This window comes from Accipiter gentilis, chromosome Z (assembly GCF_929443795.1).
Source record: "Accipiter gentilis chromosome Z, bAccGen1.1, whole genome shotgun sequence".
In the NCBI taxonomy this organism is placed as follows: domain Eukaryota; kingdom Metazoa; phylum Chordata; class Aves; order Accipitriformes; family Accipitridae; genus Astur; species Astur gentilis.
Genome location: NC_064919.1, coordinates 64,516,997 through 64,538,161, shown reverse-complemented (window position 1 = coordinate 64,538,161; position 21,165 = coordinate 64,516,997). Strand labels below are relative to the sequence as shown.

At 38.8% G+C, this 21,165-nt stretch overlaps 1 protein-coding gene across 11 annotated transcripts in view; it reads left to right on the top strand.

Moving 5' to 3' along the window:
- ERBIN (erbb2 interacting protein) overlaps positions 1-21,165 on the top strand; it is a 121,677-nt gene that overhangs the window by 43,862 nt on the left and 56,650 nt on the right. For all 11 annotated transcript variants that reach the window (XM_049795327.1, XM_049795325.1, XM_049795326.1 and 8 more), the window contains 3 exons: positions 3,433-3,489; positions 11,915-12,112; positions 17,284-17,401. In XM_049795327.1, the coding sequence (XP_049651284.1) occupies positions 11,924-12,112; positions 17,284-17,401 (307 nt within the window). In that variant the 5' untranslated portion in view covers positions 3,433-3,489; positions 11,915-11,923. The remainder of the gene's footprint in view (positions 1-3,432; positions 3,490-11,914; positions 12,113-17,283; positions 17,402-21,165) is intronic.

Genomic DNA, 21,165 nt, shown 5'->3' with positions numbered 1-21,165 from the left:
TGATTTGTTGTGTGAAAGTTTGCCACTGGTATTCTGGGTTCATCAATAGCTGTTCAGAGTCTTCCAATAAGCAGTTGAAAGAATGATGAGGATTTGAGGTGAAATGTGTGAAAATTAAAATAAGAAAGATGTTTATTGAGTCAATTGCAGGCCTCACTCATCTAAAACCAGTGGTAAGCTGAAACTGAAATACCTGGAGATGTGAGCAGCCTCCAGGGTGCAGTAAAGTGATCAGAACAGCTGCACTGGAGCAGACCGGCAGTCCATCTGGCAAGCATTTTCTAGCAGCAGTTGTTATACCCAAGGAAGGGTAAGAGCAGGAGGAACACATACAATAGTTCCCCCAAGTACTCTCCCCATACCTTAAGCTGAGTGTTAGGGCTCTTCAGCTCTACTTTTTTGGTTGGAGGAACCTGACAGATATTGAGCCTCAGTCTGATGTGGTTGATACCATGTGCTAGAGCACATGAGGGTTAAATAAGATTTCATTAGGTATTTTTACCTTGAGGGTAATTTATCACTAGTCATCTAAAGCACCTGTTACTGTTTGTGCAAAACAAGTAGGAAAGTGGTGATGTGAGCTAGTTGAGGTCCTGGTATGTGGTTACCTTGGGCTCTTCAGAATACCCTTGTCTATTTTCTTTGAGAGTTTGTTGTTCTTTCCTGCAAACTGGACCTGGCAATGTGGATGTGTGGAAGCCTGGTAGGTACCTGCTATTGGAGACTCATCTGTGCCTGCAGTGGTATTTACAGCACACTCTTAGCTGTTCTTTTCCAGTACAGGCTTCAGGTTATCTGACTCGGTGTCAGAGTTTCAAGTGACATTAAGGTAACATCGTTTGGTCTGATTCTGTTCAGTGTATAGCTGTGTAAACTCCAAAGCAGAATGACGTGAAATATCCAGGTGGTGGTGTGTATTCCTCCCCTGAAGCACACACATCCCACTTGCTGTATTATCTCTTCTGGATGGTTGGGATTTTATGAGTTCCTTGTACTTGATTTGGAAGTCTGTAAACAGTTCATGACATGGTAATTTCTCTCTGCCACTGGATTTTACTCTTCTGGGCATTTCAACAGAGGCAGCCTAACAGGTGTCAGGAAATGATGCAAAAGTAATCCCTTTTGGTTTGTTGTTTTTGTGATGATTATGGAGCTAGCTATTTCTTTAATAATTTTTCTAGTCTGAATGCTCTGCCTGCAAAGTCTTGACCGTACACTTTTTTCTTTCAGAGGCACAATCACCTGACTGTCCAGCTGTCAGATCCAGCCCTGCACTATCGTATTCTCTGGATTAATTCTGCTTATCTTAGCAGAGCTATTGCAAACTTGCCTTTCTTCTGTTTGGGAGCTTGTGTACAGTGCCTCTGAACAGCTTTCATAAAGATTAGTTTTTCAGTAGGAGCAAAGCGCTGTGGGAAAGGGAAGAAGCATACAGCCATGGCAGTTTGACAGACTCTCTCCTAAGAACCCAGGTTTCAGAATCTGGTTTGATCCTTGCTGTCTTTCTTGATCTTTTTAATTATCTTGAGTACTGCTCTTCTGGATTTCTGAGGCTGGCTAAACTGAGAGAGGCTTTTTTTCAGGAGGAAACTTGAAAGACTTGAGGCTTTAATATTACTTTTACCTATATTAATTTTTCACCTTGCTATTTACATGCCCTGGTTGTCCTTCTATTGCAGATAAATGAATAGGTTTATGCAGTACGGTGCATTGGAGTCCATTTGGTACGAATGCAGAAGCTGGCACCAGTGACTCCTGAATGAGGAATAGGACATGTAACATGTGAAAGTTGGTTATAGCGCAATCCTGCTGTGGCAGTCGTGACTTCGAAGGACATCATTGTTCTGTGGTTGTACTGCTTCTTTTTTTTTTTTATCCCAAACCAAGGAACTTTAATTCCTCCTGCAACAATTTTTATTTTAATCTGTTTTAGGAATTTTTTGAGGACACATTGTCCTGGTTTTGGCTGGGATAAAGTTAATTTTCTTTCTAGTAGCTGGTATAGTGTTATGTTTTGGATTTAGTATGAGAATAATGTTGATAACACACCGATGTTTTCAGTTATTGTTAAGTAGTGTTTATATATAAAGTTAAGGATTTTTCAGCTTCTCATGCGCAGCCAGCAAGAAGGCTGGAGGGGCACAAGAAGTTGGGAGGGGACACAGCCAGGGCAGCTGACCCGAAGTGGCCAGCGGGGTATTCCATACCATGTGACATCATGTCAAGTATATAAACTGGGGGGAGTTGGCCTGGGGGGACAGATTGCTGCTCAGGAAATAACTGGGCATCGGTCAGTGAGTGGTGAGCAATTGCATTGTGCATTCCTTTTTTTTGTACGTTTCAATCCTTTTATTACTATTATTGTAATTTTATTATTGTTATTGTTCTCATTACTTTCTTCATTTCTGTCCTATTAAACTGTTCTTATCTCACCTTTTTGTTTCCCGATTCTCTCCCTGATCCCACTGGGTGGGGGGTAGTGAGCGAGCAGCTGGGTGGTGCTTAGTCACTGGCTGGGGTTAAACCACAGCACACATTTATGATGATTTTATGATGGGCTGATTCTCCTTTTTATTGGAAAGAAATGAAATACAGTTCCATTTATAAGTAAATCCTTTGAATGAAGCTACTACCTGTGTTCCTACCTGTGCTCCCCACAATTGAAGGGTTTTTTTCTAGGTACTAGAAATTTGACACATTATGCTCTGCCTGACTCAGCTTCTTAGCTGTTCTACATGACTCCATGCTCAGTTAGATGATCGATCCTGACCATAGTGACATTTAATTCCTCTGAAGATATGTTCTCCTTTTGTCTTTGTTGGAGGCAAAATTTATCCTTTCCATAGGTCCAGCCACTAATTTTGAATGTATTCAGTCAAATGCACTGGATGTTTTTGTTTATAATTGTTCTACTTCAGTGAAGATAGCGTCAATGATCTGATATGCCTTATTAAATGTTTTGTTAACTTTGTGAAAAATTTCTAATGTTAATGATGCAGAAGCGTTCTTGCTTCATGTTCTGTTAATGTCTGATGTATTTTTTCTTAACTCTCTTCAGAATTATGTGCAAGCGGTGTCTAATATAAGAGATTTAATAATACTGCAACTAAAAATGGAGTAGAAGTGAAACAACTTTGTAGACGGAATGCTATAAAATAAAAATTAAAGTTGCACAAAAAGCAATGTTTTGTACTGTGGTACACACACAAAATAATCTACCCCAAAAGTATATATGTAACTTTTACTGTCTTGGAAGTCTTTCAAGTTCTCTGAAATCTCCAGGCTGCTGTTCACACACATGTACGGCTTTTCTTTTAAAAAACAAAACCAAAACTCTGAAAGCAAAATAAATATCCAATACAATAAAATATCAGCTTGTTCTTATCTGGTAGGAATAGAGTGGACTAATTTTTGTACCTTTGTCTTAAACAGAATGTTGGCTTTGAAAGCTCAGGGAAGAAGCAGCAGGGAGAAAAAAGTAACACAGTGGTAAGTACGTGTTGTTTTTTTTTTTTCCTCTGGACCAACTGCACAGTATATTCAAATAGAAATCCTCTTTATTCATATGTTGTAATAATGGCCTCCAAAGCACCTGAATTTTATTCTGCATCATCTCTCATGTTACTCTGAAGGCAATTTTTTTTCAGTTATAAATATCTGTTGAAGAGCCAAGTGAATGATACTATATTTACATGAAATTGTGCGCATATGTAGAAAGGCCAATATATGGGAAACTAAGTTGCAGGAAAATAAATCTGTTTTAAATTTTCAGTGTCCATTATTGAATGTTTTGGCTTGTGGAGCTTTAGCATTTTATACTGCTTTTTAAAATTTATTTTTTTAAACTTAAATAATTTTTAGTTCTCGGGAAAGATAAGCATGTTTTTTAAAAACTTGGATAAAAGATGCTTGAAAAAAAATGCTTTGAATGCTTATTGGGCCTCTTACTGTCTTTCTTTCTGGTTTGCTGATCTAAAGCCTAGGCGAACATCACATCGAATCATTTCTCTCTTACTGGTGTATTAACATTCTTTAGCTAGAGAGCATACTTAGAATATGAAAAGTATTAAGAAGCCAAATAAAGTTCAATTTTCTGTTCAAAGCTCTATGGAAAAGCAACACATGCTCAGAATCAGCTTTTTTCTTTATTAAATTATGCCAGTGCAGATGACACTAAGTTGCTTTTGCCTCATATTGTAAGGATTTCTACAGGCAAGTATTTCTCATTAATAAAAAGAATGACCAATAGAGTATTTTTTGTTCAGAACTCTATGAATTTCCATGGAGGAGTTGTTATTGCATACTCCCCCCACAAAAAAATCCCCAACAACATATGCCAGCAGCTTCCATCTGCTCTAATTTTATTAATAGTGCTGCTCAGATTTTGGAAATGCTAATAAATATTGACACTTCAGTGACTGTGATTTTGCAAGTTACTATAAAATACTACTTTAAACCATACAAAATATTCTGCATATTTTATCTGGCATTGCTACAAGCAGCACATACCTAAGAAGATAGAAGCGTGTGCACATGCTTGCATGTTCCAGCCTTTTGTGTAGCCTACGAGGCTGTAGGCTTTATGTGCTTTGGCATTCTCCACTGAGCTAAGAAACTGTGCTGTTGCCGCACTACGTCAGTTGTGCTTACTGCTCCATAAGGTTTGTTGCTTCCTATGGGCAAATGACTAGCAATGCCTCTTCCCTTCACTTCCTCTTTGCTGGTTCATCTCTTTTGACTATGTTGTTATAACTGGAGGAATTAAGACAGTATCTCTTCCTTTCTGTTTGAATAGATGTTGAGAGTATGTGATACACAGCATTTACTCATACAGTAGATCCAGGCATAATCCCTCAAAGGACTAAAGCCAAAGCATAAGCTGTTTAATATGGTTTTATACCTCTTCCAGAGGCTTACCATCTCTTAGTCTGGTTGCTCTGTGTATTTAATTTCCATTGTTTTCTTTGTATAGAAAGTCAGGAACTTGTCCTGTTTGTATCCATGGATCTTTTTCGCAGCAACAATGAATGAAAATGGAGTTATTTAATGTAGAAGTCAGTGGATTCTGAAAGCAAAGCAGTTCCAAAGTAGCTTGGTACAGCTAGCTGTAAAAAAAAAAAAAAAAAAAAAAAAAAAAAAGGTTATGGTGGCTACTGGGGGTGGAATTCACTTCAGTATCCTATTGAGATAAATATTTCATGTTCCCAGCTGTGTGTTAACAAACACGAAAACCCAAACAAATCGGTTCCATAATGTAAAGGAAACCTTTTAGCCATTGGAAAACATCAGTGTTGAAATACTAAAATACCAATGTCATGGCTTTTAAAAAAGTTCAGGTTTTTTGATTATTCCATGAAGGTTTGAGGGGCTCCTGCAGTTTACTTCAAACTTCAGTTTGTCATAGTAGACATCCTTGAATTTATATGGCTTTTTTTGATTTGGGGAGGAGAAATGGGTGAGAGTCAAGCACAGTGGTTTTAAAAATCAATTTATTTCTCTTAATGTTTTCTTAGTAACACTTCAAATACATACCCAAAGAATATGCAATCAAGTCAAACATCAGAAATGAAGCTCAGATCCAATGCTAATCTCAGCAGCATTGTTAATGGTATACAATTAGAGACCGTTCTTTAGATGAAATGTTATAGTGGCACTTACTTGGATAGATTGCCTGTCCAGATAGAAGTTAATTTCTAGGGCTGCCTCAGAAAAAGAGCAAAAGGAAATGTGTGAGAGCTAAGTTGCAACTACCTGGGCTGCAGTTGTGTAGTGAGTGGCAGGGGGTGTGTGTGCTACTGTGTAGTTACTATGTAGTGTTAATACAAAAGGTCAAGATAAACATTAAGAAAAGCCAAAATTACAATTGTTTGGGTATCTGAACATTTTAAAATTTATTTTTTACTGCAAACTTAATCTATAATTTTTCTCACCCTCGTTTTTTGGCTGAGGATGTTTGTGTAATGTATCTTGCCTTAAATGACAGATCTGTACTCTCATATACCTGTGCCTTACTGATGCCTTTGTCTAGGATTATAAGAATATTAAATATTACTGCACTTCAGTTAAAGGCTGTACTTGAGGTAGAATATGTTACTATGTAGGTATTTGCCAAGAGGTTTTTTTCTGTTCTCAGTTTAAAAATAATACTTTTGTTGTTTTGTTTTCACAAAGTCAGTCTGGTTTTGTCATTGTTAAGCTTTTGGTTTAACAAGTCAAGTACTGACTGCTTTGTTGTATTGCTGCTTTTTTACAGTTACAGAAACGAATAGAAATAAATATTTCAAAGATTTTGTTTTATATGCTTAGGGTGGGTTTTACTTGTCATAATAACTCTTTAGGTTTGTTTTAGTGTTTAGATAAATTTCTAAGCTGGAAAATAACTTGCAACAAATATCTGGTTAGATAATCTCTAGTTTCAGTAAAGTGGGAGAATGCTGTTATTGAACCAAGAAAAAGCTATTGATACCATCAACACTGTTGCAACTAAGTAAAGAGGTTTTATAAAGTAGTTTGATGAAGAACCTCGGATCTTAATTGTGTAAAGGATTTCTGAATATTTTAAAGCAAAACAAAATAGAAATAGTAAATTGAAATCTGGTTAGAATTTACTTCATAGAATACAAGAAATCGATAATTCAAGAAAATGTCTCCAGAATTCGCACCTGGTGTTGCTCTTCTGCAAGTTACCTGAAATTGTCTTGCTGCCCTGACCTTTGGAGGTGGGTGGGTGTTCTTGTTTTGTTTGTGGGGTTTAGTTTTTGTTGGGTTTTGTTTGTCTGTTTGTTTGTTTTTAATATATATAGTCATTGAGAGCTTGGAAAGTAGTTAACCGCAAGAAAAGCTTTGAGTTTTGTTACCAGCTTTGAGTTTTGTATTTCAGCAAGCTAGGAGTAGAGCTGGTTTTGCTTATATCCTAGCAGCTGTTGGATCAGTAAAAGCAAAACTGATTTCTGCCCTCTCTGTTCCCTTTATTTTCTCAAAAAAGTGTAGCAAGCATCCTTCATATTTTTGCATGTAACAATGGGTTATTATTTATGGTATTTACTAACATGTTCTTCCTCTTGTTGTTACCATTCACCATTGTTGTTTCATGAGTAACGCCTTTTATTTCTTTTGTTCTGAATGCTGTATGTGAGCAAATACGGTGTGGTTTTTGGTGTTCCCTGCCTGCATGAGGACATGCACCCATGGATGCAGTTGAGCATTGTTTTTATATTGGGAGCAGGGAGGTCAGACTTATAGCTTCACATTAAAATGGTGAAAAGGTTCCAAAATCCCTTTTATTTCCTACTGCTTGTTCTCTGCCCCAGAGTGCAGCACTGTGGTGCATTGATTTGTACTGACCTGAGTGTTTGCCAGTCTCATAACAGTGAAATGAATGACATAACCAATCCAGTTTTGTAAAATATTTTTTTTCTGGAAGAGACAGGAAGAAATAGCTTGGACGAGAGGGAAGAGGAGGTGAAAATACTTTTAACTTGGCATTGTCACCAAATGAGGCTTCAACACCTCAACCAGAGAATGCCAGTGCTACTTAAAAAGAGGCAGTCTCTTCACATTACGTGCTGTCTTTTCATGTTTCAGCTCCTTGTCAGTGGCCATCAGGTTTGAGGCATACTTTCCTCTACTACCGAGAACAAGTAGAAGGATTGCAGAGAAACAAACTTCCAAGCTAGGGTTTGCAAGGTGCTTGTTGCTGTCTGTTAAATTAAGACTTTGCCATTCCCATCCAAGAGATTGGGGATTGGATTGATATTAGGGGAAGCCTGAACAAACCTCTTAGTACCTGCCCCAGCTTCTTTACATGATTTGCTGGAGAGCAGGAGGTACGAAGTCATTTCTTACGTTACTATTCAGAGCTGAGGATGTTTAGTGTTCCTTGAAGTACTAAGAAGTTTACAGTTTCCCCAAATTCATGAGGACTAATGCTGTCATTAGCTCTAAGAAATTCATTTAATTGTGCTGTGAGTTTTTACAATATAGTATCTTTCATCAACAAGGCAAACAGCCTGTGTCTTGGTATCTTCTGTGGCGTGTGTTGCTGCTTTAGGAAGAGAAAAACCTTTAACATCTCTAAAGACAGACTGGTTCATATCTTTATGTCCAGTATAAGAAGCTTCATTTCCTACTGATTTTTTGATGTAGAGGAAGTAAATTCTTTTGTTGATTATTTTTTTTTAAGTGGATTAAATAAGATTCTTAATAAATAACAACATTTTTTTCATAATTCTTTTTTTCAACAGGAGTATGTTGGGACTTCTATCAGTTGTCCAAATAAGCCTTCTTGTATTTGTCAGATTGCACGTTAAGTTCCATGCTCCCCAACACAATCATTCCCTTGCTTGTGTTTACATATCCTCAGCTCCATAATTCTTAACTTGTTTGTAGATAGTGGAGTGGGCTAAAAAGAACCTGACCAGATATTTTTGTGCCTGGTTGTTCATGCCTGTCTGTATAAACACCTGATAGTTGGTTTTGTTTTCAGCTCTGCTGCTGATGTAACTGGTAAACACCCTTTTGAAAGGCTTGATGGGGGTAAAAGTGCTTTCACCAGCTTAGAGCATGAGCAGTCACATCCTGTTAGCATCAGACAGGAAATTTAAGGGACTAATGTTACAGTGAAACTATTGCTTTTAGACCAAATTAACAGAGATAAGGAACAAAATTACTGTGAATTTAAATTCTACTTGCAACAAGGCTGAGTTCAGAATTTTCAAAGTAATGTGGTACTCGGGGGGCTGTGTGTGTCTGTTTTTTTGTTTGTTTGGGAGAGGGGGTTGTTTTGTTTTGTTTTTTGTAAATGCTCATCAAAACATCGGTAGACATGGTTAAATAAAAATGTCCCATGGAGTTCTGATGGATCTGCAGGTGCTATTGGGCTGCCAGATACTTGGATGATGGGGGTGTGCAGGGAATCATCAAAGAGTTCCAAGGAGTAATGTTTTACTGGATGATGCTGTCTCTTCCAGATTGATATTTAGTGTGTATCCAAGCTTGCTGTTGATCTTGCTTTCTTTCATTGGTCATGATCTTTCAAACTGATGCTTTGCTTTCCTGCTTATAGTGATTTTATTATACTTGGTAAAAATGTCTCACCATTTATAGAATGTATTGGGTGTAGGTGGCAAGGGTTTGGTGGCAGGGGGTGCTGCAGGTATGCTTCTGTGAGCTACTGCCAGAAGCTGCCCCCATGACTGATGGAGCCAGTTCCAGCCAGCTCCAAGGTGGACCCGCTAAAGGCCAAAGCTGAGTCAGTCAGCAATATTGATAGCACCTCCTTGATAACATATTTAAGAAAGCATAAAAAACTGCTGCACTGCAGCAGCCAGGAGAGAGGAGTGAGAAAATGGGAAAGAAACAACCCTGCAGACCCCCAGGTCAGTGAAGAAGGAGGGGGAGGAGATGCTCCAGGCGCCGGAGCAGAGATTCCCCTGCAGCCCATGGGGAAGACCATGGTGAGGCAGGCTGTCCCCCTGCAGCCCAGGGAGGTCCACAGTGGAGCAGATATCCGCCTGCAGCCTGTGCAGGACCCCACGCTGGAGCAGGTGGATGCCCAAAGGAGGCTGTGACCCCGTGGGAAGCCCACGCTGGAGCAGGCTCCTGGCAGGACCTGTGGCCCCATGGAGAGAGGAGCCCACGCTGGAGCAGGTTTTCTGGCAGGACTTGTGACCCCACGGGGGACCCATGCTGGAGCAGTCCGTGACTGAAGGACTGCAGCCCGTGGAAGGGACCCACGCTTGGAGCAGTTCGTAGAGAACTGCAGCCTGTGGGAAGGACTCACATTGGAGAAGTTTGTGGAGAACTGTCTCCCGTGGGAGGGACCCCACAGCAGAGCAGGGGAAGAGTGAGGAGTCCTTCCCCTGAGGAGGAAGGAGTGGCAGAGACAACGTGTGATGAACTGACCAAAATGCCCATTCCCCGTCCCCCTGTGCCACTCAGGCGGAGGAGGCAGGAAAGTTGGGAGTGATAGAGTGGCTTGATGGGTGCCTGGCAGCCAGTTAAGGTCAACTCACCACACAGATAGTCCACTGTTGTTACAGTAGATCTGATAGAGTTACAGTCTTTGCTTTGCCCTAGCTTCTTCAACAATTTTTTTTCTGGATACTGATTAGTTACACAGTATTCTCCACTTGTTACTTCACTGGCTTTTAGCAAGTCAACCACTGCTTGTAACAGCAGAGGGCTGATAGCTGTAATTAAATCAGAGGCTGGTAGTAGATGCTTTGTCTGCTGTTTGATCAGTTGGGTAGGGGAAAACATGTATCTGCAAGTAGGAAACCCTCAATTTCAAAATGGAAGAGTTGATTTTTAAAATTTTTTTTTCATGGATATTGTGGCCTTCTTGAACAAATGCTGTAATACCCTTTGCTCAGTTTGGCCTTGCTTATCAATTCTGAAGCTTTAAAGTGCTCCAAGTCGTTCATGGTCTCAAATGGGATAGACTCTGTGAACTGATATCTATCTAGTTATATAGATATAAGACAGAAAAAATAAGATTAAGTTTTGACATAGCTTATATTAAATAATTTGTGTACAGTTTCACAGCAAAACGTCTTTCAGTTGTGAACTCTTATCTCCCTCTCTTTTTGATCTTACTGGTTAAGCACTACTGTTATACCATACTTACATAAACTACCATACTTATATAAGAAAGCACCTAACTTTTCTCACAAATTTGAGACTTCACAGAATAATTAGCCTTCACCACCATTGAATCCCTAGAGGAAAACCTGTCTGTGTAGTTGTTGCTGCCTTCAGGATATAGGCAGGTCAATAATAACATTTTCCTTTGTCCCATTCTGTGTAGTTATTGTGGAATTTGCTTCCTATTACTGTCACAGTTAATATATGTGAATGACTGAAGACTATACTTCAATGAAATACACATGTTGGTGTAGTTTAAACAAGCCATTTTTGAGTTTACTACAGAGACTACAGCATCTCTGATCCTTAGGTGCAATCCTCAAATAAGCTTGGAAGAGGAGGTGTGAAATAAATGCTAAAAAGGATTCATGGAGGGGAAAAAAAGTTTATAATTAGCAAACATATCAATGTAAACTAGGTATTTTTTTAACACTGAGTTTTTTGGGGTGGTAGATTAAGTCTTCACAAACAGAACACAGCTAATTCTCCCTTATGCCTTCCAAATTTTGAGCCCTTAATAATTACAAAGACAAGCTTCTGATTATATATGAAGAGGTGTTTTTTCCCTTCCTATTCCTTCAAAAAGTAAAAAAAAACCTAACTGTATGAAGATCCTAATTTTTCCTCTGTTGGCTGTGAACACTGAACCTGAGTTAAACTTGTGTCAAGGCTTTAGTGGATTAGGGAACAAGAGGGGCTTTTTTTGTGGGGTCGTGTCCACACTGGTTCTTTTTGTTGTATTCTGTCTTTAAATGAGGGATTTGAAATTAAGGTGCATGAATTTAATCTTATTCATCACAAAAAAATATAATACTATTCCTATAGTTACATTTTAATGCTCTGTAGAGGGTGGATTTTATTATATTAAGCAAAAATATCATCCCAATAACTGTAAAGATAGGTATAAGCTATGTTGTAACAGCACAATTGACAGTTCAGAACTGCTGCTTCAAAATTCTCTACCTCTCTGCAATGTAGGGCTGTGTTAGCAGGTGACAAGTTACAGGCTAAATTTTTACTTCATATTCTGGGGTCTGTAGGTGTTTTAACCCCATTTAATGCCCCTACAGATTTGTTGTGTTTAAAAGAAAACAAATACTCTCTCCCCCACCCCTCTCTCATATATATGTGTACACAGACACATATGCAGATATGTATACACTTCTTCCTTTTTTAAGTATTTAGCAGCCAGTGGAAGTTTAAGAAGCTGTCCGTGTGAGTATTTCTGAAGTTGTCTTTGTTTTTAAATTGATCAATTTCTGTTTTACAGTGCCTGAAAATGACAACAAAGCGGAATTTGTTTGTGCGGCTGGTGCCATGCCGCTGTCTGCGTGGAGAGGAGGAAACAGTCACTACGCTTGATTATTCTCACTGCAGCCTGGAACAGGTGCCTAAGGAGATTTTTACTTTTGAAAAGACCTTGGAAGAACTCTATTTAGATGCTAATCAGATTGAAGAGCTTCCAAAGGTATGTTGGCTGGTTTTCCTTTTAGTTACATTTATTAACTCTATTACTTCATCAGCATTGTAGAAGCTAATAGGGTCTAGCTTTCCATTTCAGCTTTTAGGCTGCAGTTTGCCAAATATTTTAAAGTAAATGTTGGTCCAAGAAGAAGCAGCCCTGGTAGAAGGAGTGTTTATGCATTCCAGCTTGATTAGTTTGCTGCATGAATTGGGATGAAACTGCTTAAGCAACTGATCCAGCCCAGGAGATGTACATAGCAGAAGAGGCTGACTGATTTATTTGTGTGGCAGTGTCTGCTCAAACTGACTACCTGTATTTGACAAATTGTGGTATTACTTTGAATCTCTGATAACACATGATTAGAAGAAGCAGGATTAATATCTTGTTCATACCTCTGTGCCGACAAAAGATAGCTGCAATCCAAAGTATCTAATAATTGAAGTCCTGCTTTCTTCTTCAGTACATAACTGAAGAGACTTTCTGAAGTATCCTTAGATTACTTAAGTTCAAAAACTAGAGAGCCGGAATGCCACTTTGATTACATCTTTATTATAGAAATTAGTATCTGTTATTTGTTCTGAAATCTGAAGATAAACTGCATGCTGAATTAGCAGTATGCTAGAGAAAACAATGAAAATTTTTGCCACTGAGAATTTTGAGAAGTACAAAGTGATCATTGCAATAGACTTGTTTCCATTACTATGTCCCATCTTGGTTGAATTAAAAACTTAAATGAAAGATTTAATATTTGAAATAATTATGTGCAAATCTACACTGTCATGCAGGACAACTATGGAATGCTTTGTTAGATTTTTGGAAGGTTTGCTATACCCAATTCAGGTTTTGCTGGTTTGGATGTTTTGACAGATAAATGAAACACATAAGGAAATAAACCAATTCCGGGATTGTAACTTGACAGTTATCAGAAGCCCTGGATTCCAGTAAAGCTGACTTATACCAGCTGAGTGCCTTTGAAAATCCAACCTTAAATGCTTCTGAGAAGTCATCAATGAAAATCTGTGTTTGTACATTAAATAAAGCTAATAACATACAAGTTAAAACTAGACATTTTGTCAAAGTTATGGTTTGGAACTTCAACTATTTTATTCTTCTCTCTTCCCAAGCAGATATTTCTTTACTGGAGTTAGTCTTTTAGTTAGTCTTTATTGGAGAAGAATAAAATTGAATGCTTCAAAACCAGAATAACATACCTTTCTTAGCAAAAAAAAAAAAAAAGGAGATTTTCTGAACTCTTCTTGCATTAAATTCCAGTTTCCCCAATCATAAGAACTAAGCAAACATCTTGCTCCCAAACTCCTAATTCTTTAAAAAATTCCTTTTATTAATCTTAAAAGACGAAGAAAGACTTCACTGTAGCAATCAAATGAATGCATGTTGCCGTTTTAGATCAGAAGTGGTTAGTCTGCTTTGTCTTCCTTTTCTGTTACATGCCATTTGATTTCATTAGTCAGTTCCTATACGAAATCCAATTTTGATACAGGACTGTCGTGGTTTCAGCCTAGCTGGTAACAAAGCACCACGCATCCACTCACTCACTCTCCCCCCCCCCGGCCCCTGGCCATGGTGGGGTGAGGAGAAAATACAAAGGCAGGCTCATGGGTTAAGATAAGGACTGGGAGGAATCACTCACCACTTATGGTCATGGGCAAAAGACGGGCTCAACTTGGGGAAAAAACAAAATCAATTCAATTTACTACAAATCAAAACAAAACAAGGAAATTAGGAAGTAAAACCAAACCTTTGAACACCTTCCTCCCACCCCTCCCTCCTTCCCGGTTCTCTCCTCCTCCTCCCCCCAGCAGTGCAGGGGAACAAGGGGTAAGGTTAGGGTCAGCTCCCCACACCTTGTCTCTGCTGCTCCTTCCTCCTCAGGGGGAGGACTCCTCACTTGTTCCCTGCTCCACTGTGGGGTCCCTCCCACAGAAGACCGTCCTTCACAAACTTCTCCAGCGTGGGTCCTTCCCACAGCCTGCAGTTCTTCATGAACTGCTCCAGCATGGGTCCTTTCCATGGGCTGTATTCCTTCAGGCACAGACTGCTCCAGCACGGGCTTTCCCATGGAGTCACGGCCATCTCCGGGGTCATCCCCCTGCTCCATCGTGGGGTCCTCCCCAGGCTGCAGGTGGGCACCTGCTCCCCCGCCTCCCTCCATGGGCTTGGGGGGACAGCCTGCCGCCTCACCACCGGCTGCAGGGGCATCCCCTCCTGCCCCGCTCCTCCTCCCCTCCTTCCTCACTGACCTCGCTGTCTGCAGAGGGCTTCTCTCACATCCCAATCTCCTCCCCTGCTGCACGTTTCCCCTTCTTAAATCTGTTCTTCCAGAGGCACTACCACTGTCAGTGATGGGCTCGGCCTTGGCCAGAGGCGGGTCCGACTTGGATCCAGGGAAGCTTCTAGCAGCTTCTCACAGGAGCCACCCCTGCGGCCCCTCCCCCACTACCAAAAAAGCCCTGTGCCACCCAAACCCATAACAATGAGTAAACTGTGAGGTGGGCAGTCCACCAGTTGCCTTGGTCTAGTCTAAGATGAAATTATCCACGTGATTTGAAAGACTGCTTAAACATTTATGTTTTGTTCCTTTTGCTTTTCTTTACTGAACTGCAGGGGCCTGTAATAGCGTACACTTGCTTCATGCTAATGTGTTTGTACATTATAGTAAGTCATCCTTATAGGCTTATTTTTGAGAAGCTAAGCATTTTTTTCAGTTTTCAAGTAATTTTGGTCATTATTTTCTACGACCATTTCGATTTTCAAAACACACCCCCCCCCCCCCCCCCCCCCATAAATTCAAATACTGCAGACGAAACAAGCAGAGAGATAAGGGAGTAGTGAAGATATAGTAAAAGTGTTTTATTTGATCATTTGACAGAAATTGTAAACTTAAAACTATCCACAGAAGATCTGTAAGGGAGGGCCTGTAATGTTTGAAATGATCCTAGCCTGTTTGGAGCCAGAGATTCAAGCTGTGTATCCCTTTTCCCTAACCCAGGCTTTTAGTCTTTTAATTTTGAAAAAGCCTTCTAATTAAGCCATCTCAGATGAAGGGTGCAGTACTTACTAGGCTGTCTCCAGCTTTCCGAAGCCTGGTTAAGACATTCCCATTCTTCCCCTTTCCTCTTTGCCCCTGGTGGTGTGTTCTTAACCCTGTTTTGCAATCTGCTGCACTTTGTATGCTGCAACACAGCTGGTTTAGGACTGTCTTGTCAGCCTGATCACTGAAATGGCTTGTCAGTGAGTGTGCTTTTTTTTTTTTTAATTACCTCCAATCGTGTCAGTATTCCAGTATACGTCAAAAATAGTTTCTTACAGTACAGCTCCTTAATTTATTTGACTGGCCAAGGTTGCAATATAAGCAAACTACAGTGGAGAGAAAGCTAGTGGTAGCAAGTGTTGGTGTGTAGTCTCAGTTTCAAAAGTGACTGGACATTTGAAATGCTTTCATCTTGTGTGCTAAATCACATCTGAAAAGGTACTCTGTTTATCCCAAGTGCCATGATGTGCATTTGAGCTGAAAAGCTCAAGCTGTAGCAGTTTTCTTTTCCCTCCTATTTTGCTGTTGGGAAGAAATTGGAATTCTGCAGTAAAATAGTCCTTAATTATATGACTTCTGGTGTTCACTAACAGTAATGATGATCTGCTTAATCACTGAATGTACAAACTACAAAAAAGAACAACAACAAAAGGAACAACTATAAAGTCAACACCATACAAAACTCCCCCGCCCACATTTTCCTTTAGGGATCTTGCAGTTCCTTGTGCTGCATTTGCTTTCACCTGACTAATTGGAGAAATTTCTAATGATTCCAAGACTTCAGATTATTGTTTTCAGGATGAATCTGAAGTATATATTCTTGCTTGAAGTACTGAAATAAAGGAATGGCTCCAAAACACATGACCTCATCAAAGTTCTCCTTCCCATATATCCTGAGTAACTTGTAACCCTTCAAAGCCTTAATGATATCAACTAGTTCTAACATGTGTACATTTCTGAGGAATTGTAAACATCAGTAGGCAAGTTAAAGCTCATTCTTTGAATTGTCCATCTTGCTAATTTATGTCTGCTTTTGTTCTGGGGTGGTATATGCAAATGTTACATGAATGGAGCTTCTTCAATGGTCTGTGGTTGAAATAATGGCCTCATAATTGAGAGACCCAAGAAATTTTGATTGAACTAAGCCCCATTGCTGTGATGATGATTGGGATAAATTTTTTAGTCATAGGACACTTCCTGGTTTTGTATGATCTTTTCTCATCATTCCAAACGAAAGAACAGTAAGTCCAGGTATTTATGAATGATCTTATCCAAAATTGTCAGGAAAGAATATTCATCATAAAGTGTTCAGATGAACCTTTTCAACCACTTTCTTACAGATATTTATTTTCTGCTACCTGTATGCTTCCTAGATACCATTTGAGGATTTTTCTTCCATTACACTAATATTACTTGCCCTATTTTGTCAGTTTGTAAAGCTTCTGGGTAAGAATCTCAAGGTAACTTGCATATAGAAAGAATCTGGCTCTGAGCTAATATTTGATACAAATTATAATGCATGTATACAGAAGAGATTATACAGTTTTCTATATCCTTAGGTCAAACTTTCACTAGTTTTCATCACAATCTTGTTACATTTTTATGTACTTGAGCTAGAAAGCATGGAAGGGAAAAAAAATTGTAAGATATAACAGAATAAAATTTAAGCTTTTAGAGAAGATCAATACCTATTCAAATACTGTGTTCCTGAACTATTTAACTTTAAAAAAGGCATCTATCAATTTAATTATTTTCTTTTTTTTGAAGAAACTGTCATTACCTCTGAGGTATCACATGATATGTCTATTATGGAAGATATTTTCCAATTTTTGCAGGACTACATGTAACTACAGGTCACAATTTCTGAGATACTAGAAGGAATTTGTAGGAAATGTTAAGCATAGGTGCTGGCTTGTGACTGTTTGCAGTTCTTTGCTTTCCTAAGCATTGTAAACTTAAGACAATTTTGAATAAAACTAGTTAAATAAAGTTTTTGTAGTCAAAGACTCTAAATAGTCTGGCCTTCAAGCTGTGAGGTCAGAAGTTTAAAGGGATTAAAACCAAAGGCTATATAGAGGAAACTAAGAGAAAGTCGCATTCACTTTTTTCTTTGTTTCACTAGCAACTTTTTAACTGTCAGTCTCTGCACAAGCTGAGTTTGCCAGACAATGATCTAACCACATTGCCAGCATCCATTGCAAATCTCATTAATCTCAGGGAACTGGATGTCAGCAAGAATGGTAAGTCACTTCACTTATTATATTGGGGTAGCTAAAAGGTAAATCACCATTGACTGTACAAAGATACTAGTGAAAGTATAATTTCTAGAAGCTACGCAGCTAGTAAATTTTAAATTACTACTCTAAATCACTGCTTAATGTGAAAGATGCTCTTTTATGGTCCGGTTGTGATATTTAATTGTATCTCTCAAATTGATTGGTTTGTACTTTGAGATTCATTACTGAAAATTTTACATTCTCTCAAAACACATATGCTCAAACTTACTACTTTTAGTGGCTTTCCTCATGTTTCACTATCCTGTAGAGAGTTTGCACAAGAATTCATAAAATTTTTCTCTTTTATGGTCCGGTTGTGATATTTAATTGTATCTCTCAAATTGATTGGTTTGTACTATGAGATTCATTACTGAAAATTTTACATTCTCTCAAAACACATATGCTCAAACTTACTACTTTTAGTGGCTTTCCTCATGTTTCACTATCCTGTAGAGAGTTTGCACAAGAATTCATAAAATTTTTCTGGATTCTATTGTTATATTTTGTTGCATATGAAAATTGTTTTCAATTTATTTTAATGAGCTGTCTGAAAATTGTTGTAGGATTTGCCTGCTTTGCTGTCCTGCCTTGGGGATGGTAACCTCTGTTGCATGGGGAAAAGTGTCTGTGGGCAATGACTGGTTCACTTGTCTGACTTGTTAAAAATCTATCATTCTCTGTGAGTCAGCCTTTTATAAATCATGAAACATTGTCAGCCAAGTATTGTATACATGGGGTTTTATTAACAGTGCAGCTTTGGCAAGCTGGCAGATGTGTGCAACTGTGAGGAAATTGAAATAACTTATATTGTCATCAGGCTTCATTGTGTGGCTTATTTGAGAGAAAAAAAGGTCAGTCTTGCTAACTGATGAGGGTACAATAGTCTTGTCTTACTAATTCAGAGTGAAGTAAGAGGACCTCTCCTTGAAATCATATTTGAAAATAAGAATTACAAAAATATGCCAAGGATTTTATCTTATTAAATTAATTGTTTTATTTGGACAACTAGCTAATTATGACTCCATGAAGTTAAGTAAGTTCCGCTTTATTAAGAATATTCTAGTTGTTGACAAGTTGGCATTCTCCTTGATTGTCCATTGTAGCCAGTGGACAAGCCAATATACTTAAAATGTTACTTTATTACTTCTGTTGAATGAATACAGCATTTAGTATGATAACTTGACCTGATTGTCACTGCTCTGTTCCTGGTACCAGTAGATTAATAGTCTTTCTTAAAGAACACTGGCCTTAAACTTTCATAGTGACACACAACAGAGAGAGAATCATCTTTTTGTCCTAGACTGAACTGTTGAAAGGATTAAGTGTTTCCAACACAAGTTCTCAATGCACTAAACTTAAAAGCAGCAAAAGGACATTTGAGTTCTAGTGCTGGCAAATTCCTTAGCTTATGTGTGTAAATAGGCAGCTGGTCACTAGCAGCTAGAGAGTTACTTGTCTGTCCAAAATGGTGTAACCTCTGGCTAAGCCTTCAGAGAGTTGCTGAAAGAGCACTTGTTCCTCTGAGGCACATAAAGAATTTAAGGAGACAATAGCTGAACAAAATGCTATTCCATTAAACTGTGAAGCTCTGTTTGCTAGGGGTTGTTTTGTTTTGTTTTTAACACCTTTCAGAGATGACAAGGCACAAGCTTACTTAACTATTATCATGCATCTGTTCTCAATCTTATCACAATTTGGATAAATTCTCTGCCTAGTGTTGCATATCAAAAATAGCCCGGAGGTCAAATGCTTGTTTACTTGGGGCATCTTGTCTCCCACTATTCCTGAAAGCTCTGTAAAACTCAAAAAAACAAAGCATGGTCCCCGTTGGTCCCTGTTGGATGAGGTGAGAAATAGTGCTGTTTATTCTGTAATAAATTTGGTATTATTTGAGACTTCAGTTTGTTGGCTTAAGTGCCTTTCCCTTTCTGTTTCCCTGTTGTCGTGGTTTAATCCCAGCCAGCAATTAAGCACCACGCAGCTGCTCACTCACTTGCCCCCACCCAATGGGATAGGGGAGAGAACTGGAAGGAAAAAGATAAAACTCCTGGGTTGAGACAAGAACAGTTTAATAGAACAGAAAGGAAGGAATTAATAATGATAATAATAACAGCAACAATAAAATGACAATAATAATAATAAAAGGATTGAAATGTACAAAAAAGTGATGCACAATGCAATTGTTCACCACTGACCGATTGATGCCCAGTTAGTTCCTGAGCAGTGATCTGTCCCCCCAGGCCAACTCCCCCAGTTTTATATTCTGGATATGACGACACATGTTATGGACTACCCCTTTGGCCAGTTTGGGCCAGCTGTCCTGTCTGTGTCCCCTCCCAACTTCTTGTGCCCCTCCAGTCTTCTTGCTAGCTGAGAAATTCTTGACTTAGTATACACACTACTTAACACACTGATGTTTTCAGTTGTTGCTGTCAACGTTCTTCTTATACTAAATCCAGCTACTAGAAAGAAAATTAACTCTGTCCCAGCTGAAACCAGGACACCTATCCACTGTTACAACCATCGAACATTTTTGTCTTGACAACTGCAAGCCTATTCTCTTCCCTTGTGTCTGTTTTTCTCTTGTTAAGAGTTTACTGCTCAGTTTCCCACTTTGGACAATTGTTCTGATGTGTGTCTATAATAGAACCAAATAGGAGGGGTTTTACTAGTTTTCTAAGACTAGCAAAACTGATCAAAATCTCTGATTTGACCTTTTTCTTTGTTAGATATTGAAAGAATACAGTGTGGATGCAGTGGACTTTGTGGGAAGCACCTAATTTATATAAAAAAAAATATTACTGGAGATTAATCACCAATCTTAGTGCAGGATGATGAGAGATGCCAAATTCTAAAAGAATTGAGTGTGTTTTTCAGATTCCTGTGGTTGTGACACGTGAAAGTGATAGTTCCTGTATTTTTCTTGTAGTATTGATGTACCATAAGTGTTTTCTTCCACTGTGGATGGACATAAATCATGAAGTGCAGATGCCCTGGTACATGAAATATGATAGGATTTTCATGTAAGATAGTTGAGCTGTTTGTGGCATAGGCATAATCAAATGTTTATTTATTGACAGTTGTACAGGGGGAGGGGAAACCACAAAACACCCACCAAAAAAAGCGCGCAACACCACTCTTCACCCCTAAATCTGTCCTTTTTAAATGGTTTATTAACCTTTAGGGGACAATTATTTCTTCTTGGCTTGGGGATGCCAGGCATAGCCTGCATCTAGGGCAATGTGGAAGACTGTCTTTACCTCTTCTTTGAAGGAGGGGAGAGCGTTCATGTACAGTGTATGATGGTGTATATAAATGGACATAAGACTTAGCTTTACAGGTTACTAGAATCAAGTGATTTGAAAGGCTGAAGCATACGATGTGGTGCCTGCCAGGGAAATCAGGCTTTCCTGGAAGCCTGGGAAATGGGCTTGAAATCACTGTGCCTGTGCAGTTAGTATAGTGGGAAACAGTGAGATGGTATATTTTTCCCTGCTTGTACATGGTGCAAGAAAAAGATTAATTTTTAAAGTTCTATATTATTCAGGCCTTTGGAGGATCAAATAGCAAGACTGGAAGAAACATGGTGTTTTGGAAATAAGGGTATCTTCAATAGTCTCTTAGATATTAAGGAGTGGTTCCCTTTCACTGCGATCTTACAGTGAATTTAAACATGCCAGTTTGTCAGTCTGTATTGCAAGGAATCTGCATGGAAAAATACACAAACT